The sequence below is a fragment of the Oncorhynchus keta genome, chromosome 8, assembly GCF_023373465.1.
Source record: "Oncorhynchus keta strain PuntledgeMale-10-30-2019 chromosome 8, Oket_V2, whole genome shotgun sequence".
Lineage (NCBI taxonomy): Eukaryota > Metazoa > Chordata > Actinopteri > Salmoniformes > Salmonidae > Oncorhynchus > Oncorhynchus keta.
The window spans coordinates 24405137-24430578 of NC_068428.1; the positions used below are offsets into that span (position 1 = coordinate 24405137).

General features: G+C 42.0%; 3 protein-coding genes across 5 annotated transcripts; 2 read left to right on the forward strand and 1 right to left on the reverse strand.

Annotated features, from left to right (window-relative positions):
- Positions 1-1378: 1378 nt before the first annotated feature.
- LOC118383601 (hydroperoxide isomerase ALOXE3-like) lies at positions 1379-11821 on the forward strand. Its single transcript, XM_052523872.1, has 15 exons — positions 1379-1670; positions 2077-2241; positions 6732-6936; positions 7042-7123; positions 7255-7377; positions 7694-7797; positions 7914-8086; positions 8563-8706; positions 8990-9193; positions 9356-9442; positions 9525-9691; positions 9853-9974; positions 10077-10177; positions 10362-10532; positions 10717-11821. The coding sequence occupies exons 2-15, from the start codon at positions 2095-2097 to the stop codon at positions 10894-10896; spliced, it is 2010 nt and encodes a 669-aa protein (XP_052379832.1). The 5' UTR covers positions 1379-1670; positions 2077-2094; the 3' UTR covers positions 10897-11821.
- A 238-nt stretch (positions 11822-12059) lies between these two features.
- On the forward strand, positions 12060-20723 carry LOC118372343 (hydroperoxide isomerase ALOXE3). Its single transcript, XM_035758193.2, has 14 exons — positions 12060-12337; positions 13218-13422; positions 13595-13676; positions 14521-14643; positions 14851-14954; positions 15211-15383; positions 15737-15880; positions 16672-16875; positions 17806-17892; positions 18022-18191; positions 18317-18438; positions 18533-18633; positions 18811-18981; positions 20101-20723. The coding sequence occupies exons 1-14, from the start codon at positions 12176-12178 to the stop codon at positions 20293-20295; spliced, it is 2043 nt and encodes a 680-aa protein (XP_035614086.1). The 5' UTR covers positions 12060-12175; the 3' UTR covers positions 20296-20723.
- On the reverse strand, positions 20684-25341 carry LOC118372342 (F-box only protein 30-like). 3 transcript variants are annotated; one of them, XM_035758192.2, is made up of 3 exons: positions 25213-25341; positions 21920-24450; positions 20684-21603 (listed from the first exon to the last, which is right to left on the reverse strand). In XM_035758192.2, the coding sequence occupies exons 2-3, from the start codon at positions 24422-24424 to the stop codon at positions 21403-21405; spliced, it is 2706 nt and encodes a 901-aa protein (XP_035614085.1). In that variant the 5' UTR covers positions 24425-24450; positions 25213-25341; the 3' UTR covers positions 20684-21402. The 3 variants fall into 3 exon arrangements, with proteins under 3 accessions (XP_035614085.1, XP_035614084.1, XP_035614083.2); XM_035758191.2 differs by having other exon boundaries at positions 25086-25274; XM_035758190.2 differs by lacking the exon at positions 25213-25341 and adding an exon at positions 24887-25046.
- Between the last annotated feature and the right edge of the window lie 101 nt (positions 25342-25442).

Below are 25442 nucleotides of genomic sequence, written 5' to 3' on the forward strand. Positions count from 1 at the left end.
GTGGCACAAATTTCATTCAAGTCATGGGACCAATGTTAGAATTTTTACGCAACATGTCTAAATTATCCGAAAGTATCTCAAATGAATTGTGAAGCTCAACAAAGTCACTATTTTGAACATGATGTGTGAAAAATGCTCATTTCGGTCCCATGACTTGAATGGGATTTGTGCCATTAGCATGTGGAAACACGTACTGCCAAGGACACTACACTAGAGCATGGATTGCTGTCATAACTTGTCCATAGACATCTAACAGGGTAAGGAAACCTATCCTTAAGGACTGTAGCCTACTCTAGTGTGCTTGTCCTCTTGCTCAGTTGTGCTCTGTGGCCTCCCACTCCTCTTTCTATTCTGGTTATGGCCAGTTTGCACTTTAGTTTCTTGCCAATTTCTCGCATGGAATAGCCTTCATTTCTCAGAACAAGAATAGACTGATGAGTTTCAGAAGAAAGGTCTTTGTTTCTGGCCATTTTGAGCCTGTAATCAAACCCACAAATGCTGATGCTCCAAATACTTAACTAGTCTAAAGAAGGCCAGTTTTATTGCTTATTTAATCACGACAACAGTTTTCAGCTGTGCTAACATAATTGCAAAGGGTTTTCTAATGATCAATTAGCCTTTTAAAATTATAAATTGGATTAGCTACGTGCTTCTACACCTGCATTGCTTGCTGTTTGGGGTTTTAGGCTGGGTTTCTGTACAGCACTTTGAGATATCAGCTGATGTACGAAGGGCTATATAAATACATTTGATTTGATTTGATTAGCTAACACAACGTGCCTTTGGAACATGGGAGTGAAGGTTGCTGATAATGGCCTCTGTACGCCTATGTAGATATTCCATAAAAAATCTGCCGGTTCCAGCTACAATAGTAATTTACAACACTAACAATGTCTACACTGTATTTCTGATAAATTTCATGTTATTTTAATTGACTTTTTTTTGTTGCATTTCTTTCAAAACAAGGACATTTCTAAGTGACCCCAAACTTTTGAACGGTAGTGTAATTGTTTCATGATGCTTGCACAAGCCCCTGTTCAGGATTTACCCACCAGCATTAAGTGACAACAGCAGGCTAGTAAAGGAAACTGAACACCATTATTTAAAGAATTCTCTAACACAACTCACTTGCCCAGACAAGACGAAGTTGTTTCTGCAAGACCTAAAACCGTTGGAAATACTGCAATAGAGGAAGGACACATCCCCGAAGGGATTTGGCTGTACCCATCATTACATCCTGTATTGGTGATGAGCTCAATACGCATTGTTTTTCTGTTCTGGTCTTGGTGATATGCTACATTCTGGATTTAAAAATAGATGGATTGTTGATTGTTTGTACATTATCAACATTTGCACACAAAATCCGCTGGTTCTAACTGCGGAACCTGTTTGACCAAGGCAATCTGCTGGTTCTAACTGAGGAACCTGTTTGACCAAGGCAATCTGCTGGTTCTAACTGAGGAACCTGTTTGACCAAGGCAATCTGCTGGTTCTAACTGAGGAACCTGTTTGACCAAGGCAATCGGCTGGTTCTAACCGAGGAACCTGTTAGACCAAGGTAAGGGGGCAGCCCTTAAAATACAGTACAGGTAACCGGTGAGACAAAGTCCATACAGAAAGAGAGAGAGAGAGAGCGAGAGAGACTCCATCATCTCCATTCGTTTGATAAGGTATGCTGACTTTAAGATATTGTATATTGCTAAAAGCTTGTATCTAGAACCATACCATAGGCCAGTGGTTCTCAAACTTCTCCTGAGAACCCACAGCCACCCCATGTATTTTATCTACTCCAGAGCTAACACATCTGGTTAAAATTTTCAACTTATTATCAAGTCCTTGACTAAGTGAATCAGGTGAGCTAGTTCAGGGCTACAATAAAATTGTGAAACGTCTGGGGGTTCAGAGGACGTCTTCATTTAGAATATTATATAGAAAACAATGCTTGTGGTATCCTCTATAACAAAAATCCAGTATCTCAGAAAATATTGTAACCATTATATGGTTTGAAAAAAAGTGTTGATGCTTTGAACGATAGAACCCCTTTGTCTGTGTAAAGTATTTGTTGTCCTTTTCCAGTTTTCCCTTTGGCTCACCATGGTTGAATATAAAGTAAAGGTGACTACAGGGGAAGTTCTATTCTCTGGCTCATCTGACTACATTTATGTCACACTCATTGGAACAGAGGGGGAAAGTGAGCGCACTAACCTTGACAACTATGGCCTAGATTTCATGACTGGGATGGTAAGTTACCAGTGAGCAATGAGGGGAAATGCTTAATGCTGCAATATGTAACTTTTTGGCCAACCTGACCAAATGCACATAGAAACGTGAGTTCTAAATCTGTCATTCTCATTGAAAGCAAGTCTAAGAAGCAGTAGATGTGTTCCATATGTTCTATTTCTATGCTTCCCGTTCTTAAGTTTAGTTTTTGCCTCTTTTACTCTGTGTTGTACACCAGCTTAAAAAGGCTGAAAATACTATATTTTTGGTTATTGAAAATATATTTCACCACGGTTTAGACAGTACAATGATTCTCTACATTATCTATGTTTATTTTTTCACATAAACTTAAATTAGGTGAATTATTAGAATTTTAGCAACCAGGAAATGGATAGCAATTTATTCGTAGTGCACCTTTAATATAGTTAATGAATAAATATTTATAATAAAGTATCAATTCATTGATTAATAATAATGTATCCCCTCAAAATATATAGATATATAAAGTACCAGTCAAAAGTTTGGACATTTAATGCCAAGAGTGTGCAAAGTTGTCATCAAGGCAAAAGGTGGCTACTTTGAAGAATCTCAAATATAAAATATATTTTGATTTCTTTAACACGTTTTTGGTAACTACATGATTCCATATGTTATTTCATAGTCTTGTTGTCTTCAGTATTATTCTACAATGTAGAAAATAGTAATAATAAAGAAAAACATTTGAGTGAGTCGGTGTGTCCAAAGTCAGACCCCATCACGTTTTCCACATTTTATTACGTTACAGCCTTATTTGAAAATGGATTAAAAAAAATATTCTCATCAATCTACACACAACACCCCATAATGATTAAGTGAAAACAGTTTTCTAGACATTTTTGCAAATACCTTATTTAGATAATGATTCAGACACTTTACTTAATACTTTGTTGAAGCACCTTTGTCAGCGATTACAGCCGTATTGGGTATGATTGCTACAAGCTTGGCACGCCTGTATTTGGGGAGTTTCTCCCGTTCTTCACTGCAAATCCTCTCAAGCTGGGGCAGCAGGTAGCCTAGTGGTTAGAGCGTTGGACTAGTAACTGAAAGGTTGCAAGATTGAATCCCCAAGCTGACAAGCTAAACATCTGTCATTCTGCCCCTGAACAAGGCAGTTAACCCACTGTTCCTATGCCATCGTTGAAAATAAGACTTTGTTCTTAACTGACTTGCCTAGTAAAATAAAAATACATTAAAGTAATCTCTGGTTGGATGGGGAGTGTCGCTGCACAGCTATTTTAAGGTCTCTCCAGAGATGTTAGATCGGGTTCAAGTCTGGGCTCTGGCTGGGCCACTCAAGGACATTCAGAGACTTGTCCCGAAGCCACTCATGCATTGTTTTGGCTGTGTCCTTAGGGTCGTTGTCCTGTTGGAAGGTGAACCATCTCCCCGGTCTAAGGTCCTGAGCGCTCTGGAGTAGAGGCTGACCGATTAATTAGGGCCGATTTCAAGTTTTCATAACAATCTCTAATCTGCATTTTTGCACGCAGATTATGGCCGATTACGTTGCACTCCACGAGGAGACCACCTATTACGGGAGTGCAGCAAGGAGCCAAGGAAAGTTGCTAGCTAGCATTAAACTTATCTTATAAAAACAATCAATCTTAACATAATCACTAGTTAACTACACATGGTTGATGGTATTACTAGATTAACTACCTTGTCCTGCGTTGCAAATAATCAGTGCTTTGCGGGCGGAGGCAGTGCAATTGCCGTACCAGGCAGTGATGCAACCAGGCAGGATGCTCTCGATGTTGCAGCTGTAGAACCTTTTGAGGATCTCAGGACCCATGCCAAATCTTTTTAGTTTCCTGAGGGGGAATATGCTTTGTTGTGCCCTCTGCACGGCTGTCTTGGTGTGTTTGGACCATTCTAGTTTGTTGGTGATGTGGACACCAAGGAACTTGAAGCTCTCAACCTGCTCCACTACAGCCCCGTCGATGAGAATGGGGGCGTGCTCGGTCCTCCTTTTCCTGTAGTCCACACTCATCTCCTTAGTCTTGGTAATGTTGAGGGATAGGTTGTTATTCTGGCACCACCCGGCCAGGTCTCTGACCTCCTCCCTATAGGCTGTCTCATCGTTGTCAGTGATCAGGCCTACCTATCAACTCCCAAGATTAGGCTGGCAATACTATAGTGCCTATAAGAACATCCAATAGTCAAAGGTATATGAAATACTAATGGTATAGAGAGAAATAGTCCTATAATTCCTATAATAACTACAACCTAAAACTTCTTAACTGGGAATATTGAAGACTCATGTTAAAAGGAACCACCAGCTTTCATATGTTCTCATGTTCTGAGCAAGGAACTTAAACGTTAGCTTTCTTCTCCGACACTGTGGTTTTGCATTATTTAAACCAAATTGAACATGTTTCAATATTTATTTGAGACTAAATAGATGTTTATTTCTGTATTATATTAAGTTAAAATAAAAGTGTTCATTCAGTGTTGTTGTATTGGGCGGCCAGCTCTAGGAACAGTCTTGATGGTTCCAAACTTCATCTATTTAAGAATCATGGAGGCCACTGTGTTCTTCGGGACCTTTAATGCTGCAGACATTTTTTGGTACCCTTCCCCAGATCTGTGTCTAGACACAATCCTGTCTCGGAGCTCTACTAACAATTCCTTCGACCTCAGGCTTGGTTTTTGCTCTGACATTCACTGTCAACTCTGGGACCTTACTGTATATAGACAAGTGTGTGCTTTTCCAAATAATGTCCAATCAATTGAATTTACCACAGGTGGAGTCCAATCAAGTTGTAAAAACATCTCAAGGATGATCAATGGAAACAGGATGTTCCTGAGCTCAATTTCGAGACTCATAGCAAAGGGTCTGAATACTTACACTACCGTTCAAAAGTTTGGAGTCACTTACAAATGTCCTTGTTTTTGAAAGATTTTTATTTATTTTCCCATTAAAATAACTTCAAATTGATCAGAAATACTGTGAAGACATTGTTAATGTTGTAAATGATTATTGTAGCTGGAAACAGCTGATTTTTAATGGAATATCTACATAGGTGTACAGAGGCCCATTATCAGCAACCATCACTCCTGTGTTCCAATGGCACGTTCTGTTAGCTAATCCAAGTTGATCATTTTAAAAGGCTAATTGATCATTAGAAAACTATTTTGCAAGTATGTTAGCACAGCTGAAAACTGTTGTGCTGATTAAATTAACAATAAAAGTGTAGTGTATGTAAATATGATTTTTCTGCAAACATTTCATAAAGCATATTTTCGCTTTGTCATTATGGGGTATTGTGTGTAGATTGATGAGCAAGATGTAGTATGTAATCCATTTTAGAATAAGGCTGTAATGCAACAAAATGTGGAAAAAGTCAAGGGGTCTGAATACTTTCTGAATGCACTGTAAATATATTTACATATTTTGTGTTTTTTATCGATAGATACAGTTGATAAATGATTGAGATGAGGAGAGAATGGAACATAGAATGGAACATAGAATCAAAATAAAATCAAATGTATTTATATAGCCCTTCTTACATCAGCTGACCAGCATGGTCAAATAATAATAATCACAGCAGTTGTCGAGGGTGCAACAAGTCAGCACCTCAGGAGTAAATGTCAGTTGGCTTTTCATAGCCGATCATTGAGAGTATTTCTACCGCTCCTGCTGTCTCTGTCTCTAGAGAGTTGAAAACAGCAGGTTTGGGACAGGTAGCACGTCCGGTGAACAGGTCAGGGTTCCATAGCCGCAGGCAGAACAGTTGAAACTGGAGCAGCAGCATGGCCAGGTGGACTGGGGACAGCAAGGGGTCATCATGCCAGGTAGTCCTGAGGCATGGTCCTAGGGCTCAGGTCCTCCGAGAGAGAAAAAGAAAGAGAGAATTAGAGAGAGCATACTTAAATTCACACAGGACACCGGATAGAACAGGAGAAGTACTCCAGATATAACAGACCGAAACATAGAATGGAACATAGAATGGAAAGAATGGAACATAGAATGGAAAGAATGGAACATATAATGGAAAGAATGGAACATAGAATGGAACATAGAATGGAAAGAATGGAACATAGAATGGAAAGAATGGAACGTAGAATGGAAAGCTGTGCAGTCTGTGTTTCAACCCATGCCTCCTGGAGCAATGTGTTGTTTTGGGGCGGTAGCGCTACTGTCAGCACTGAGCACATTCTAGGGATATTTACATGTGAATAGATATTTTGAAGTGACCTTATCTTGAGGTGCTATGGCTTATCTTTGAGGACCAGCAGAACCAGTTTACCCTGCTCACTGGTTTCCCTTTTAAGAACATTCGTTGGTCCAGATTGTTAAAAAAAACACTTGAAATCCTTTCTGTCAATTTACCTGTATATGTCCTTGTCTGTACATTACCCCCCTAAACATTCCATTTAATGTTTAGGGGATATTCATAATGAATGTGATCTTGCTCTTCAGCCCAAGCATCTAGCTAGCTATTCAACACCCTGTACTTCTCCATTCTCTACAGACAGGGACCTACACTGTGACCAACCCCTCGTCTCTGGGGCAACTCCTCCTGGTTAAACTGGAGAAAGAGCAGTACCTGTTCCTGCCAGAAAATGAGTGGTTCTGCTCCAAGGTTGTCGTGACGACACCTGAGGGTGACGTAATCCTCTTCCCTTGTTACAGATGGTTGTCCAGAGGGGAAATTGTGGAGCTGAGAGGAGGAAAAGGTGTGTCCTGATTCAACATTTGTTCCGAGGATACTCTAATGTTATTTATAATCCTGCTCCTACTATAAGTGTGTAATACATCTTGTCCTCCTCTCCACTTCACAGCCAGGAAGATTTTTGAGGATGAGCTCCCTCTACTGGTGCATCATCGTAAAAAGGAGCTGGAGCTTCACAAGAAACTGTTCCAGTGAGTGTTTTTACCAGTTGTTTTTGTAGGACTGTATGCAGCTCAACACACAGCAGACAACAGTCAGTCAACTTGTCTGTACAACACTTTTAGATTGATTGTGTGTGTGTGTCTTCTTGTCTCACCATTAGGTGGATTGTGTATGCCGAGGGAGTCCCGCACATCAATAACGCCACTGAAGTCTCAGCCCTCCCTTCTGAAGTTAAATTTTCTTTCTCCAAAATGTCAGAGTTTATCTACACCAAAGCTGCAGCGTAAGTTCAAAGCAGACGGCACGCCTAAAGCAGTTTAAATTCCCACAACAGTACCAGTGTAACATACTGTATGTTCGACAGAGGAGGCTGGTGAGGGAAGGACAGTTCATAATAATGGCTGAAATGTAGTGAATGGAATGTATCAAACACATGGAAACCAGGTGTTTGATTCATTCTATTCCAGCCATTACTATGAGCCCATCCTTTGATTTGAAGTGCCACCGCCGATGCTCATCCAGATGCACAGAACCTTTCCTATGACTGTGAGGGAATAAGAATGGCCTATAACCTGTCTCTTCCCGTCTTTCCCTACCAGTATAGCTGAGCTCAAACTGAAATGCCTGGTGAACTCCACCGAGCAGTGGAAAGACCTGGAGATGATGAAAACTGTTTTCTGGAAAAATAGAACACCCATTTCAGGTAAGAGACCTGATCCATTGAATTGGATATCAACTATAAGGGTAATTTTGAGACATCAGTAAAAAGTAACTCCTACAAAAATAGGGGATTCATTTTTAAAAATCCCTTCCTTCTAGAGTATGTCTCTGAGCACTGGAAGGAGGATGACTTTTTCGGGTCCCAGTTTCTGAATGGAACCAACCCCAATGTGATCCAGCGCTGCACAACGCTTCCCCCCAACTTCCCTGTCACAGACGAGATGGTACAGCCCTTCCTGGAGGACGGGAGTTCCCTGGCGACGGAGATGCAGGTATGAATTATGAATTAGATTGTAAGTTATCTTGCAACTCTGAAGTGGAATGTGATGTTCCCTACGGTTCAGGGCTTGGATCCCTTCTGTTCACTTTATACATGCTATCCTTTTGTAACATCATCCGTGAACATCCGTCCTTTTTTTTCTTTGTCCTGTAAATAGCATGAGCTACTGCTTAACCACCCACAGGGAACAGACGTCAGTTCAACTTCTACTTTTGATTTACATTTGGTTGAGTTATCAACTAACGTGAAATCAACAAACAATTTCACCATGTCCTTGGATTTAAGTTGCAAGTTGGGTGAAAGAATACAAAAATACCCTATGTTGATGACTTTTCACGTTGGTTCAATGTCATCCCACTGAATATTTTTAGTTGAAACAACATTTATTCAACCAGTTTTTGTCCAGTGGGTACTTTAAATTCCATGTTCCCATAAAGTCTTCACCTCTGTTTCCTATCCTCCCTACAGGAAGGAAACATATTCCTTTGCGACTACAAGAGGCTTGAGGGTGTGCCAACCCGGGTGGTCAATGGTAAACCATTGCCCCTCACGGCTGCCCTCTGCCTGTTCTACAAGAACCCAGAGGACAAACTGCTGCCTATCGCCATCCAGGTACAGTACACATACCTGGAAAGAGGGGCAGATGTTACAATGTTGCAAATGCTTAGTAAATATGTTCCTCAGAAGTGATGATTACTTCTGACCTCTGGGTTTCTCTGTTCTGGTCCTGTATGGCTCAGTTGGTAGAGCATGGCGCTTGCACCGCTAGCGTTGTGGGTTCAATTCCTAGGGCCACCTATATGTGAAATGTATGCACACATGACTAATGTGTATATACACACATGACTAATGTATGCACACATGACTCTGCTAAATGGCATATATTATCTCACAGCTGGAGCAGCAGCCCTCTCAGCAGAACCCTATATTTCTGCCTAGCGACTCGGAGCACGACTGGCTGCTAGCCAAGATCTTTGTGAGAAACGCAGATTTCTCCGAGTTCCAGATCAGCTACCATCTACTGGGCACTCATTTACTGGCAGAGGCCTTCACTATGGCAACCTACCGGAGCCTTCCTATCATGCACCCTCTCCACAAGGTATGACAACCTGACACAGACTGGGGTCCCACCAAACAATGAAGAGCAAGAAAATGCACGTTATAGTCCCTGAGCTGTAAATTCAGTCATAAAACAAATTGTTCACCTTCTCTTTGCTCATTTTTCTTTTGTTCTTTCGATTTCCCCTCTGTTTCTGCATAGTTGCTGATACCCCACTTCCGTTACACCCTGCAGATCAACCTTCTTGCGCGAAAAAGACTGATTAGTCCTGATGGACCCTTAGCAAATGTACGTACCTTAAATGCATTGATTTGTCCGATACAATTCCATGTTTACCACTTGTATTGACGTAAACTTTTCCTTTCTTTAGGGTGCTATGGGACTGAAGGGGTTGAAGGAACTCTTGAAAAGGGCACACTCAGAAATCACCTACAGCTCCCTCTGTCTGCCGGAGAACATTGTTGCACGAGGACTGGAGTCCATCCCTAACTTCTACTACAGGGAGGACGGCCTGAAGCTGTGGAACATCATCAACAGGTGGAGCTATTTATTTGAATAACCCCTAGTGGCAAAATTTGAATAACACTTCCCTATTATTCTAAATAACACAACAGTATGGGCTGAAGCTTGATATCAATACTGTTAGTAGCTAGCTTGGTTTACTGAACATGCCATTAAAAATGTGTTGTGATGTGAAGCTTTGTCCAGGGGATGGTGGAGCACTTCTACTCCTCTGACAGTGAAGTGTCCAGGGACTCTGAGCTTCAGGACTGGATCCACGAGATCTTCATCCATGGGTTCCTTGGAAACAACAAGTCTGGTACGTTACTTATGAAGTATCAGTCAATAAAACCAAGAAAGCTACACTGTTATGACGTGTTGTATTACCTATCCTTCTCATCCACTGATGTTGCCTCCACAGGAATCCCTAAGCGATTTGACAAAGTGGAGGAAGTTGTCAAATTCATTACCATGATTATCTTCACTGTGTCAGCTCAACATTGCGCCCTCAATATGGGGCAGGTGAGTTAAGGAAGAGAGCAATTAAAGTAGCCAGCTACACACTATAGAATTTCATCAAAAATTTAATTTAGGCTATAATCACATAGTTCATGTTTTGTTTTAATAGAACTATGTTACTTAAACTCAAATGTACTTATTTTGCCTTTTGACCATTGGTTTATACAAGGATGTCTCTCTTTCCTAGTTTGACTATGGTGGTTGGGTACCCAACAACCCCCTGTTACTGCGCAAAGCTCCTCCCACCACGAAGGGGAGCTCAAGCATGAACACCATTTTGGAAGTACTGCCAAACATCAGCACTACTGTTAATAACATGGCTTCCACATGGCTGCTCAGCAAGAGATACTCAGACACAGTGAGTTTGTCCCCTAATTGTTTCACCTTGTAAGTCAAGATCCGCTATGTTTTTAGAGTCATGTCTGTAATATGGTGCAGTCACTGTTGCTTTTGACAAACCCATTAATAAATACGAGTCTGATTTGTTCACTTCTAATCTGAAATATACGTCACTTAAATCATGTTTGTTCTGTCTTCCTTAGATTGCCCTTGGTACATACCCAGATCAACACTTTGATGAGGCTGTCCCCATGCAGATGATTAAGCAGTTCCAAGCAGAGTTGTCCTACCTCAGTCGATCAATCATTAAGAGGAATGCACTACTTACACTACCCTATAACTACCTGAACCCTGCCGAGATGGAGAATAGTGTATCCATATGATTGAGCTTAGGCCCATTCAAATTATTACAGTTTACTTAAAGATGCAGTCTGGGATCTTAAGCTTAACAAATTAATAACATATTGTACTGTTGGGTTCTGAGAAAATGAAATATACTTATTCATGTCACTGAGGGAGAGAGGGTAATGTATAACGTAAACATTATATAAGGTATCCTATTGAAATATTGAGTGCAGGGAAGTGATCACATGTGGCAGGCATTGATAAGGGGAGAGAGACATGGATTAGTGATGAAGGGGGGTCTAGGTCAGGTCACTTTAAGGGAGAAATACAAGTTTAGCACTTAGTGTCCTGCCTAGCAGTAAAGAACGATGTTTGTACAGATGGGTAGGAGGAGACTCAGCCTAGGAGGAAGGGTTAAATATCAGTGCTTGTGTGAAAAGGTTTTTGTCTAATGCAGCTGTATTGATCCTCTAGTGATCCTCTAGTGTCCGTAGAGTTTTTACTCTGAGAATTAGAATGTACCAGTACAAATTATATTGAAGAAGAAGGCACTGGTTGCTATACACATTAAATGTTTGGGAGTGTGCGACTTTCTTTCATCTTACGAATTGGATTCGTAACATATCATACTAAATGTACAAAACATAACATATCATACTACATGGATGGCGTAGTAAACAATTTGATGACAGAGTACACAAAAAATGGGACCTGTTTTGTCTTGTGAGCACCTCTTTCAAAACTACTGGCTGAAATTATACCAAGGCTCTGGAGCATCACTTCAATCATCAATGATAGCCAAAATGGCTAACCAAATTGAAGATCTAGAAGGCAGCTGAAGTCCTGAAGTCACTGAGTACCACAGAGTCCTGGATTCGCAAGAAAGGGCTACCAACTTTAGAAAATGGAACTTTGCAATTGTCTTTATAAAGAATGCATTAATAAAGTGGATTACAAATGAAATCCTCTTTGTATCTCATTCCATACTGAGTCGCATTGTATTGTTCATCAGAATGCAGCCCCTATTTGAGATGAATGATGATTAAATCCCAAGGACATTGAAGATATGGAAAGTTTTAATAGATAATCCTCATGCTATAATTTGCCCTGTCCACTTGCATGGAACCATACTCCTGTTTGATTCAGACATAGACACACCCCCTTAAGATAGTCAAATGAATGTTCAGAGAGAGAGAAAAAGAGAGCAAAAGAGAAACATATTCCACCTGCACTTGTCTACATTCACTAAAGAGTGGTATATATTCTAGTACATTTTTGGCCTATCTCAGGTTTGTTTGTTTTTGCCGTTGACTAAGCATGGCAATACTAGTACAACACCAGTACAAAATATATCTGAGTACTGGTGACTTTCTGCACTCTTCTACCTCTGACAGTATATATGCCACACTGATCGGAACGGACGGGACAAGTGAGCGCACAAACTTGGCCAACTGTGTCCTAGATGTCATGACTGGAAAGGTGAGTTCTGAGCTTTGCGTACCTCACGTTGCTTGACAGTGACAGATTGTCTTTTTTTTGTCTGTCTTTTTTGCATGTATTTTTTTGAACCCTGCAGTGAAACAAATATAAAAGCGAATCGATAACTGAGTTGTTGCAGTTAAGAATTGCAAATATGTGTAATAGCCCTTCACTCAAAGTATACACGACTGATTGTGGTAGAGGCACCATGAAGAAGGCAGATTCTTTTTCTAAAATATCACTTTCAAGGCTGCTTTTAAAAGTGTGATGTCACCTAAAACAAAACTGGCAACTTCAAACAATATACAGGATTATACATAATGTCGATATGAAGATGTTCACAGAATTGGTCAAATAATTTTGGCAACATTGCTGGAGACTAACACGGTGTGCAATATCATGCTGTATGTTCATTCATGAGAGGTAGAGTGTAGTATGTATGTCAAATATTGATAAGGTGAGACATTTGGGTATCTTAAGCACATGTGGGACATTTGCATCAGCCGTTTTCTCTAACCGTGACTGGAAATTAAGATTGTCATGCAAGTGAGTTGGAGTGTTTTTCATATTCACTCACCATCACTGTAGAGTCTCGAGGATGATGGCATTCTATACTAGTAGTGACATGTACAAAGTGACAGGCCTCAAGGAGGATAGTCTCCTAAAATATTTTTATAGTATTTTTAAAAGGTTAGTTCACTTCCAGGTGCCACCTTGACAGCCCCAAAAGTGAACTTTTTTGCTCATGTGGATTTTTACACTGTTTGGCTCTGCTGTAAAAATGGCATGTTGGACAAAAAAGCTTTTGGGCAAAATAAAAAATATTTTGGTCAAAATGACTTGCCTTATGTAGGCTTAAACACATCTCCATTCTCTACAGACAGGGACCTACACTGTGACCAACCCCTCGTCTCTGGGGCAACTCCTCCTGGTTAAACTGGAGAAAGAGCAGTACCTGTTCCTGCCAGAAAACAAGTGGTTCTGCTCCAAGGTTGTCGTGACGACACCTGAGCATGATGTCATCTACTTCCCCTGTTACAAATGGGTGTCCAGAGGGGAGGTTGTGGAGCTGAGAGGAGGAAAAGGTGTGCCCTGAATCAGCATTTATTCAGGGAATATAATACCCTAGTCAATGTTATTTATCATATAAGTTCTGCATAGCTGTATAACTTATATTACAAGAATGTAGCTAAGATGTGATACATTTGCCTACTTTGCTCATCCTCTGTCATCCTTCTATGCCTCTCCACTTCACAGCCAGGAAGGTTTTTGAGGATGAGCTCCCTCTACTGGTGCACCATCGTAAAAAGGAGCTGGAGCATCACAAGAAACTGTTCCAGTGCGTTTTTCACTTCCCAGCTCAACACACTGACATAACTGTCCATCTGTATAATGCTGTAGATTACTGTGAGCACATGTACACATGTCTCTGTAACTGTATCAACACACTGACATAACTGTCCATCTGTATAATGCTGTAGATTACTGTGAGCACATGTACACGTCTCTGTAACTGTATCAACACACTGACATAACTGTCCATCTGTATAATGCTGTAGATTACTGTGAGCACATGTATGAATATATGAATATATGCCATTTAGCAGACGCTTTTATCCAAAGCGACTTACAGTCATGTGTGCATACATTCTACGTATGTACACATGTCTCTGTAACTGTATCAACACACTGACATAACTGTCCATCTGTATAATGCTGTAGATTACTGTGAGCACATGTACACGTCTCTGTAACTGTATCAACACACTGACATAACTGTCCATCTGTATAATGCTGTAGATTACTGTGAGCACATGTACACATGTCCCTGTAACTGTATCAACATACTGACATAACTGTCCATCTGTATAATGCTGTAGATTACTGTGAGCACATGTACACATGTCTCTGTAACTGTATCAACACACTGACATTACTGTCCATCTGTATAATGCTGTAGATTACTGTGAGCACATGTACACATGTCTCTGTAACTGTATCAACACACTGACATAACTGTCCATCTGTATAATGCTGTAGATTACTGTGAGCACATGTACACATGTCTCTGTAACTGTCCATCTGTATAATGCTGTAGATTACTGTGAGCACATGTACACATGTCTCTGTAACTGTTCACATTTCTTTGTTTCAATAAGTGCGTGTTCTTGTCCCACCCTCAGGTGGAATGAGTTTGCTGAGGGACTTCCCCACATTAACAGTGCCAAAGAACTCTCAGCCCTTCCTGCTGAAGTTCTCTTTTCCTTTTCCAAAGAGGTAGAGACCATCTACACAAGAGAATCAGGGTAGGTTCAAAGCAGTGCATAGAACCCACCAATATAAAACCCACCAGTGCATAAAACCCACCAAAACCCACCAGTGTAGCATTCTTCCATCTAAAGATGCAAACACAAAACCATCCCTAAGACTGTGAGGTGGTAATGACATAACATGAAGGAAATATCCCTGTAACCTTTCACCTTTTGCCTTCAACCCCATCTACCCTCTTCCAGAATGTTTGAGCTCAAACTGAAGGGTCTTGCAGACTCCACCGAGCAGTGGAAAGACTTGGATAAGATGAAAAAAGTATTCTGGTTCAGAAAGACACCCATCTCAGGTAAAAGAGCAGACCCCTCAAGTTAAAACATCAAACATAGGGTGCATTATTAGATGTAATTGCAGCAAACAGCAACTTGCTCTTACATCAGTGGGCCCTACCAGCTTAAAAATGATACCAAATGCCCTTGCTCTTCTAAACCATACACTTATTAGACTAGTGCATACTGCCATAACTCTGTCCTAGTGAGACGTGTTTGTTGAATCAATCTAGAGATGTGTTTTAAGCTTACACGGACATAATACCTCCATCCTAGAATATGTCTCTGAGCACTGGAAGGAGGATGACTTTTTTGGGTCCCAGTTTCTGAATGGAACCAACCCCAATGTGATCCAGCGCTGCACAACGCTTCCCCCCAACTTCCCTGTCACAGACGAGATGGTACAGCCCTTCCTGGAGGACGGGAGTTCCCTGGCGACGGAGATGAAGGTATAAAAAACAAGTTGGTCTTAGCCACGCCTTGGATCTCTAAATATGCTGTATAGATTTGTATTTTATCACAGGTGGGTGGTGCTAGTTAACAATACAATGGAGTTAGAGGAAGGGTTTCTTCCCCTAAACTGGTGGTAAAATGTAATTTGGTGTTGCACAGGGTTCATTGCTTGTGCCCCTGCTGTTCCCTTATACAACCCCTTGATACCTTAAATCGTATATTTTGTCTTTCTGCTAGTAGGAGCCATTGTGTGAGCGTCATGAGCTACTATAACTACTTTAAGTAAATTAAATTAGACCACAAACTTCCATCAAGCCTTAACTTCCATCTTCTTTTGTCCTCCCTACAGAAAGGAAACATATTTATTTGCGACTATAAGAGGCTTGAGGGTGTGCCAACCCGGGTGGTAAACGGTGAACCACTGCCTCTCACTGCTGCTCTCTGCCTGTTCTACAATAACCCAGAGGACAATCTGACACCTATCGCCATCCAGGTACACACACCTGCACCAATGGCATACTTAAGTGACATAGACATTAGGGTCAAATGGTAAACTAAAACATGCAGCTGTCTTCAGAAAATGTTCTAGACAATTCAGCATAAAGCTAAAAAAATACAGATGTAGGGTCTTAATTTGATCACCCTGTTGCAGGAAAACTTTTAGTATATTTGAGGTTTAAAGGGACTTCTGAAGTTTGTAATTTCCACTTTGAAATTTCAGACTGGATTTTCCCTTACCAAAAAAGTATAAAAACCCTACAAAAATGTCCATTAATTATAATCCACTTAATAATTCACATTTCCTGTTGCTGAAGGATTATTTTCCTCCTGTAGCAAACTCGCTCAAATTAAGATCCTACATCTGTAATACCATCCTAACTGTTCCACAAAGCTCAACCAAATGTCATTAGAAAAAAAGAAGAATAAAACAACCATTAAACAACAATTTAAAAATAATTTATAAACAAGAGAAAGAATGTCTTGTTAACAGAAAAGAAAGGAAAAAACATGCTAAACGCTTCTTCTCAAAACAAAGCTACTTTCCACAGTTATCATTACATCACAGCCCCTAATCAATGTCATGTATGTACAGTATTCAAGGCTATTTAAATTATAGATCTGAGAAGGGAGAGTCAGTCCATGTTTGGATCCATATTTGAATGTTGATATGACATTAATAAGTTTATTTGCCAAAATGCTACATGTTTGTGTATTGAGAATTGTACCTGAACAATGTTGTCATAAAAGTTATTCCTTTGGTTCTGGGTTTCTCTGACCTCACAGCTGGAGCAGCAGCCCTCTCAGCAGAACCCCATATATCTGCCTAGCGACTCTGAGCACGACTGGCTGCTAGCCAAGATGTTTGTGAGGAACGCAGATTTCATTGAACACCAGAATAGCTATAATCTGCTGGGCACTCATTTACTGGCTGAAGCCTTTGCTATGGCAACCCTCCGGAGCCTTCCTATCATGCACCCTCTCCACAAGGTATGACAACCTGACACAGACTGGGGTCCCACCAAACAATCAACTATCAAAAAGTGTCTTGTTTCAAGATGGAATCCTCATTAGGGGAAATAGCACCATTGTCCGCTCCAGCACCTTTGTTATTGTTTTTGTTGTGTGGATGAAACGGACGTGAACTGCGTCGATCAGTGTGGTAAAACAAATTGCAGTACATATTCTCTTGTTCTGTCACGTGTGCAATGATATTCAAGGGAAAAACACAGTGTTCGTTGTTTGCAGTAACTTATTTGTTTTTATAATATCCCAAACGGATGTGGCAGTTTCACCATTAATGATTCAATTTTTTACTTCAATTTACTATGTTAGAATAATGGGATATCAATATGTTAAACATGACCCGGGGCAGTGAAAAACATGATTATCCTGTCTTTTATATATTTTTCCAAACTATGAGGTTGAAATAATACAGTGATATTGTGAACATGGTGATAATTCACTTTAAGTGCAAGAGGTGTTGGAAAAGACAGACTGAAATTTCAGTTTGTTTTGATGGGAAGGAGTTTCGACCTGCCTGGTGACATCATCAAGTGGTAAATGAATTAATAGACCAATAAGAAAGAGCGTTCCAAGCCTTTTTAGTTTTTAGTTTCCCCTTTCCCACTTAGACCGCTTCCAGACAGTCCTAGCAAAATTCTTGCTTGAGAAATTGCTCCTTGCTAAGAAGCTACTTGTGTTTCTTTTTGACCATTTTAATTGAAACAATCACAGTAAGGTACTTTATTATTACTCAGAAATGATTTGATATTGAGATATAAATGGCTGCATTGGACCTCTTAAGGACCCCTTTTTTTCACCGACACCGATCCCGAATACGTTTTTAACAAAGATTTTTCAATGTATATTTGTAACTTTCTTTACTTCCCTCTTCCTAATTGCCTGTACTCGGTCCAGTTGCTGATTCCCCACTTCCGTTATACCTTGCCGGTAAATACCATTAGCCGTGAAATACTTTTTGGACCTGAAGAAGGCTTAACTAAGGTATTTAAATACAGTAAAAGTATACACAGCTTAAAAGCTAACCCAATAGACATTACTAACCTAACGATAACAAATGCATATTTTATTGAAGTGTCCCGAAAAATTACAAAAAAGTGAACATTTATCCAGGACACCACTTTAGGACTGGAGGGGTTGAAGGAACTCTTGAAAAGGGCACACTCAGAAATCACCTACAGCTCCCTCTGTCTGCCGGAGAACATTGTTGCACGAGGACTGGAGTCCATCCCCAACTTCTACTACAGGGAGGACGGCCTGAAGCTGTGGAACATCATCAACAGGTGGAGCTATGGCTACACTGATGGACATATCAGTAATACCTTAGTAACCTTAATGCCCAATTAAATCATTGTATTGTAAAAAATAACACAAACATATATAAGTGCTTAATTGTTGTGATGTGAAGCTTTGTCCAGGGGATGGTGGAGCACTTCTACTCCTCTGACAGTGAAGTGTCCAGGGACTCTGAGCTTCAGGACTGGATCCACGAGATCTTCATCCATGGGTTCCTTGGAAACGGAAAGTCAGGTATGATGACTCATCAAATGAACAGATGAAATGTCACTGTTGTAGTTCTATTGTTTAAGATCCTTCTCCTCATCCACTGATGTCACCTTCCCAGGAATCCCTCAACGTTTTGACACAGTGAAGGAAGTCATCAAATTCATCACCATGGTGATCTTCACTGTGTCAGCACAACATTCTGCTGTCAGCATGGGACAAGTGAGATGAGGAAGAGAGCAAAACAAGTTAACAAATTACATTGCAGGACTGATAAGTATATATATATATATATATATATATAAAATATGTATTTTTATTTAAAAAACATAATATATATATATATATATTATATTTTTTGTTTGTTTTGTTTACATATGACTACTTTCTCTTTCCTAGTTTGACTACTGCAGCTGGGTACCCAACAGCCCCATATTTCTATGCAAAGCTCCTCCCACCACTAAGGGGTGCTCTAGCATGAGCACCATTTTTGAGACACTGCCAGATGTCGGCTCAACAGTGAGGGGAATGGCTTCCACATGGCTGCTCAGCAAGAAATACTCAGACTTTGTGAGTTTTGACCTCAATGATTTGACCCTCTTAGATATGGGAATTTTTTGAGTCATATCTTTGATGTGCTGTGGTCACTGTTGCTGCAGTCATTGACCCTGTTCGAATACAATTGCGTCCTTCCTTTCTCCCTTCCCACCCTATTTGCTTGAGGTAATCACAGGTCTCTGTGTGGGTTAGGTGAAAACATTGTTTCCACCAGAGGAGGCTGGTGGGAAGAGCTATAGGAGGATGGGCTCATCGTAATGGCTGGAATGGAATGGATAGAACAGAGTCATGTGGTTTGCATATGATTCATGTGTTTGATACTGTTCCAATTATTCCATTCTAGCCATTACATTGAGCCAGTCCTCCTATAGCTCCTCCCACCAGCCTCCTCTGGTTTCCTCCCCATTGCTTTCACCAATCTCACAGTTACAGATCAGCTATTTCCTCAAGGAAATAAGAAAAGAAGGGTGCATTTTGAAAGTATTCAAACAGGGACATTGTTGCTCAAGTCTAGTCTATACCTGACACCAATGAAGTGGTGGGAAAAGTAGATTTGTCATACTTGAGTAAAGATACCTTCATCGAAAACGACTCAAGTAAAAGTGACAGTCACCCAGCAAAATACTACTTGAGTAAGAATTTTAAAGTATAAATATACTTAAGTATCAAAAGTAAATGTAATTGCTAAATATAATAGGCAAATTAAGTATTTGTATTTAGTGAGTCCACCAAGTCAGAGGCTGTAGTTATGACCAGGGATGTTCTCTTGATAAGTGTGTGAATTGGACCATTTTCCTGTTCTGTTAAGCATTCAAAATGTAACGAGTACTTTTGGGTGTCAGGGAAAATGTATGGAGTAAAAAGTACATTATTTTCCTTAGGAATGTAGTGGACTAAAAGTAAAAGTTGTCAAAAATATGAATAGTAAAGTAAAGTATAGATACCTCAAAAAACAACTTACTGTAAGTAGTACTTTAAAGTATTCCTAATGAAGTAATTTACCCCACTGCTCCAATGACCCGACAGGCCTAATCATCACAAATACATAACTCACTCATTTGCTTCTTCTTATATCTGGAGATTTTCTTCTCCCACAAAGTAATAAATTGGAATATTGTCTGTTTTCCTCAGATCCCCCTTGGCTCATACCCAAATCAATACTTTGACGAGACTGATGGATACTTTGACGTGACCAAGCAGATGATGAAGCACTTTCAGGCTGAGTTATCCTACCTCAGTGAGTCAATCACTGAGAGGAATTCCATATTTACACCACCTTATAACTACCTGAACCCTGCCGAGATGGAGAATAGTGTATCTATGTGAGCCGGTTCATGTTACCATAATGACTGAGCATGCAAAGTTGCTCGCAAGCCCTGTAGTACAGGGCATAGTAGTGTGTCCAAGGAATACAGTATACCCTGCTGCCAATAACCAGAGTTATGCAAATCTGTTACTAATTATGAGCATCAAAGTGAACATTTTATGTAACCTTTGGAAAGATGGAGAATGTAAATATACTCCATCTCATCTTCTTTGGTCTCAATAACCATGTTTTATTGCACTTGCTCTCAAGTTAACAGGTGGTAGTGAGCAGCTTTATGTACTTTTAATGATCAAATAAATTAATGTTTGTCTGATTCACTGAGAAGCTCTATGGTGCTGATAAAAATATATCAAAGAGCTAGACAAACACAAGGAAGATCATGAAAGGTGTTATTGAAGATTCATTTTATTAAACAGCAACAAAATCACATGCATTGTTGGGACAGCTCCATGTGACCACGCATGACTTCTCTTCCTTTGTTTTGTGTGTTGTGGTCACTTTCTGGTCCAACCCACTGGTCCTTCAAGTCCAGTTTGCACATATCACATATTGATGCTTTTGGTACATTGGTATAAGAGTGACCAGGGACTTGCATATTCCTTTAAAGTGCTATGGAAAATAACTTGCTGAAATGCAAGACAGTGAAAATATTTATATTTCTTTCTATGTATAGTCAGTATTTGTCCAAGAAAATCATGTTACCAAAATAGGGGCACAATTTAAACACCAACAAACCATGCAAGTTAAATAGTACTAATTTACATCTAGTATGGATACACTGCAGGTCAAGAAACCTACTGTAACCGTGTGTCAAGCAGATCAAGTATTATTTCATACATTAAGGCTCTTCTTCAACCGTCATACAACACGGGACACAGGGAGAATCACAATTGCATACTGCCGATATCCTCTCCTCCTCAAAACCCATTGGATGAGAAAGCCAGAGGTCCCTCCTCTCTGACTTTCTCCTCCAATGGGTTTTGAGAAGGAGGGGAGAGGACACAAGTAGTATGCAATTGAGATTCTCCCACATTATTTTTCAATATAAAAAATACATGTAACATCAAAACCTATGGTATTAAATTACACAGTGTAGCTAACAGAGGTTAGGTCATGTGTTGCTCCTGGAGTTTCAAGATGGAGAGGAGGGATCTGTCTCTGGCGGTGCACATGGACGGCAGTGGAACGGCCTCCATCTTGCGCTCGATGGTGTTGTAGCGGCACGTCCTCAGATGGTCGGACATGCTGGAGACTTCGGCGAACCGCCACTCGATAACGGGGCTGAAGGCAGTGCTGAATCTCCACACCTGCCCAAACAGAACAAGAGAGTATTGATAAGAGGGCAAGAGAGTTCAATCCAGTAGTATTAGCCTATACATGCAAACATTTAAATGGGGTATAGGGTAAGGGATTTAACATCAGTGCTATTGTACATGTGTCAGTGCCGAAATAAGAAGACCCTATCGTGGCAGTGGCACGCTAAAATCTCAGACTGGGAATGTAAATCTTCAGATGTGGTTGTAAATATGGCTGTAAACTATTATACTGGCGGTCTAAAAATCTAACTTTTGCACATCTTACACCTGGTGGTCCAGTTTCAGCCAACAAATGTGAGTTATTTACCCTGTCTTTGATCTGCCATGAGAAGGTTCCATTTGGGTACTGCCTCCTCTCCCAACGTAGTTCCACTATCCCCCGGGACTGCAGCAGGCTAGCACACACATCCCTCATGGTCCGCGACACCACGGACAGCTGGCACAGGCTGAAGCCGTCTAGGAAGCGGGCCACATGTTCCAGCACCTCAAAGGGAAGCCCACTGAACTGGTCTGATTGGGACTCGCCCAATGGTTCCCCCCCAACGGGGCTTGGCTGCACCCCAAATGACCGAAGGTTCCGGTCATGGATGACCTTTGAACCCTGGGATGAGGGGCAGAACCTGCGCTGGGAGTAGGTGCAGCCGTAGTAAGCCAGGGGACAGCGGTGCTCCATCCAACCATTGAGGCCCGCGTGGATGTCCTCGTGGACGTTCTTGAAGTGGGAGGAGTACTCATCCCTGCGGAACAGCTGGCCACAAACGAAGGAGAACATTTGCTGGAGACGATTACATGGCATGTTCCGGATCTGTGGAACCTCCTCTAGAACCAGGTCCAGGCGGAGGGTGCGGAAGGGGCTGGGGTAGGATAGTTGGGGCGCGTGGTCGCAGGCAGCCGCAGACGCTACATCGCCCACCCTTGTGCTGGTCACCAAGATGGCCGCTGGGAAAGTGAAGGTCTGCGTGCCGAAGTCGACGTGGAAGCCGTCGACATAGGTCGTTTCAGATATCCTGCGGCACTTGCGAGACTCCTCCAGGCAGAAGAGGAGGGCTGCTGTGATCAGGTCGATCTCCCCCAGGCCCATGGGGTCGTCCTCCTGCTCCAGGTCTGATGTATCCACTGCCTTGTCCTCCATTTTGGGTCTAAACCTAACCCGGACCCTTCGTCCATTGGACAGAGCAAACTGGCCCAAGCCTCTGAGCAACTGGTGGTTCTGGAACTTCCTCTCCAGCCCTCTGTCCTCTAGGACCACGTGGCTGGCCCTGTGTGCAATACCCTGGTGGATATGCAAGGGTGGTGCTAGTGGTGGGTCTGGGTGAGACTGGGGTTGTGTCTGTGACTGAGACACACAGGACCCTTGAGGCACAGTTGACAGATTCAAGTCATCTTGCACCTTGACTAGGCATACTGTTTCACTGGTGGACCAACTGGTTCCAGGCTGTTGCTGGTCTGCTGAATCTGAACCTAAGACCTGCTCCTGTGGCCTCTTCTGGGAGCCTTCCCCACTCAAACAACCATTACATAGGCTATGTCCATCCATCCTCTCAACACTCTTTGAGGCCCTACCTAAAAGCTCCATCTGCATGTTGCCATCATCAACAACATTCATGGCAACCTCACTGTCGGTTCTGCTGACCACTCTCAGCAGTCCGACTGATGATCCTGCCTCAGCATCTTTCATCTCAACATTAATTGAGTCTGCATCTTCCAATTGGTGGAAGCTGCTGTTAGGTTCTGCCTGAAGGTGAGAGGGGGCTCCGTTGATTGGGTCTGTGTATTTTACTGTGTTGCCGAGGTCACCCAGGGCTGTGACCAGGCTCCTCCTTAGCTGGACTGTAGCCTGGTGGAGTTGGTGCAGCTGTCCATAGCACTCCTTCAAATTCACACCCTCAGCTACAGGACCTTTGACCTCCAGTCTGTTGTGAAGCAGCAGCTCCTCATTCCTGTCACTGCTGTTCTCGCTATGCTGAGGCCCCAGCACTGCTCCTCCGTTGATGTGTTGCTCTGTGTTGTTGTCAGAGGTGTTGTTAGCGCTGCTGAGGACGTCCAACGCGGCGGCAAGGCTCCTTGCCGTCTCCACTGTGGCCTCGTACAGCTTGCTATACCGCTCCTCGTTCAAACCGTTTATTCCATTGGCAATTTTATCCTTTGCTGAGCCCAGCGGTGGTGTCAATGGTGGTGGTGACTGCGTTGTCAATGGTGGTTGTGAATGCGTTGTCATTGGTGGTGGTGACTGCAGCGTCAATGGTGGTGGTGGTGGTGACTGCGGCGTCAATGGTGGCGGTGACTCAGAAGTGGCAGCTATAGTGTCGGCCACCACCAGCACAGCCGAGTCCGAAGCAGTGTCCTTCTCGCTCTCTACGGCGACAACCGTTGGCTGTCTTTCAACCGTGGGCGCCATGGCGACCACCTTGAGGGACTCGATCAATGTGTGTTGGTCCTGCAGGGCGAGCGCCATGTCCAGCTGCTCTGTCTCCTCCACCCCCCAGCTCAGGCTCTCGTATGAGGTGTAGTCCAGGCAGCTGATCGGCCACCTGTTCCACTCCATGGTGCAGCACACCACGCCCGCTGGGCACACCTCCAGATGCGCAGGAATCCGGGTCCGCACCAGGGTGGCAGGGCAGCCAAAGCCACTGTTCAGGCAGGGCACCCTCTCCAGGGGGCAGAGGAGGCGGTGCTCGGGTCCTTTGCAGGTGTGGAAAATGGCCCCACAGACCAAGGGGCAGGTGACCAGGTCACAGGAGATACCAGGTTCAGGCCTGGTCATGCACCTCTGACTCAGGCAGGTCACACAGTGGGTATGTTGCAGCGCCATCTTTAAGAAGAGGGGGAGTAGAGTTTCTGGAGGGGTGTAAGGTGGAGCAGGGAGTTGTGGTGATAGGAAGGGGAGAGTCCACAACACAGAGGAAAAAGGAGACAATATACACAGGAATGAATGTTAATTTGTGTGTACAAGCGGGTGTATACAATACAGTACACTAGTCATTTCAATTTGGTTGAAAAATATCAAACCCAGCCATTCATTCCTCAAGTAGCAACAGTGTAGCAAGGAATAATTTGGATAGGAAATGATGAATCTACAGTAGGTTAGCTCAGTTCAATACCTAAGCTAAACAGCGAGCTAGCTTAGCTATGTTGAGTCATTGTAACACCAATAGCCTAATAATAACTTGGCTGACCAGCTACTTAGCCTAAGTTAGCCGCAATCTAGCCAGCTTTGTTAGCAAAGGAAAACAAGCCAGCTATTAAGGTTCAGCTTGATAAACCAAAAGCAAACCTAATGAATGAAGAAATACTATTTGAAGGACTGATTTCACAGACAGGTCATGCTGATGGTGGGATTCGGTGTAGCTGTTGAGACAACTCCTAACATAGCAAGAAGACCGTGTCGCAGTCTGAGTGACGAAAGAGCCACTAACTTTCAGCTGTCCCATGAACAACAACTCAGAAAGAAACTTCAATTATTGGCTAATTACCGTAGCGTTGACGTGGCTCAAACTCAACGACTATAGCAATCCAGCTACGTGTCCGTTCATATTACAGTTACAAATGGATGTAAACAACTTTTTTCCTATACATCTCCCCTCTTGTCTTTCAACCAACCTCCCTATGCGTTGTCCGCTGTTGCTTCTCCCTCTATTCTAAACTGAGAGATGATCCTAGGGATGTGTGTTCCCATTGGACAATGGTTGTCATGTGGGTCGGGGTGTTCCTTCCTTCTTATAGAAGTTTGCGAGATAGGTCAAAAAAATGAATTAATCTTCAACCTAGGAAGTTTGGCCTGTGAAGTTTTCATAAAACTACTCTTATTACATCTCTATGTAATCGTATAC

Coding starts and splice junctions, on each gene's coding strand:
- LOC118383601 (XM_052523872.1), top strand. CDS start 2,095: ATGGTTGAATATAAAGTAAAGGTGACTACAGGGGAAGTTCTATTCTCT. Junction 7,798..7,913: donor AAATAGAACACCCATTTCAG/GTAAGAGACCTG, acceptor CCTTCCTTCTAG/AGTATGTCTCTGAGCACTGG. Junction 10,178..10,361: donor GCGCCCTCAATATGGGGCAG/GTGAGTTAAGGA, acceptor TCTCTTTCCTAG/TTTGACTATGGTGGTTGGGT.
- LOC118372343 (XM_035758193.2), top strand. CDS start 12,176: ATGGCAATACTAGTACAACACCAGTACAAAATATATCTGAGTACTGGT. Junction 18,192..18,316: donor CTGTGGAACATCATCAACAG/GTGGAGCTATGG, acceptor TGTGATGTGAAG/CTTTGTCCAGGGGATGGTGG. Junction 18,634..18,810: donor CTGCTGTCAGCATGGGACAA/GTGAGATGAGGA, acceptor TCTCTTTCCTAG/TTTGACTACTGCAGCTGGGT.
- LOC118372342 (XM_035758190.2), bottom strand. CDS start 25,043: ATGGGACAGCTGAAAGTTAGTGGCTCTTTCGTCACTCAGACTGCGACA. Junction 24,451..24,886: donor AGTATTTCTTCATTCATTAG/GTTTGCTTTTGG, acceptor ACACCCCTCCAG/AAACTCTACTCCCCCTCTTC. Junction 21,604..21,919: donor CATGGCAGATCAAAGACAGG/GTAAATAACTCA, acceptor CTGTTTGGGCAG/GTGTGGAGATTCAGCACTGC.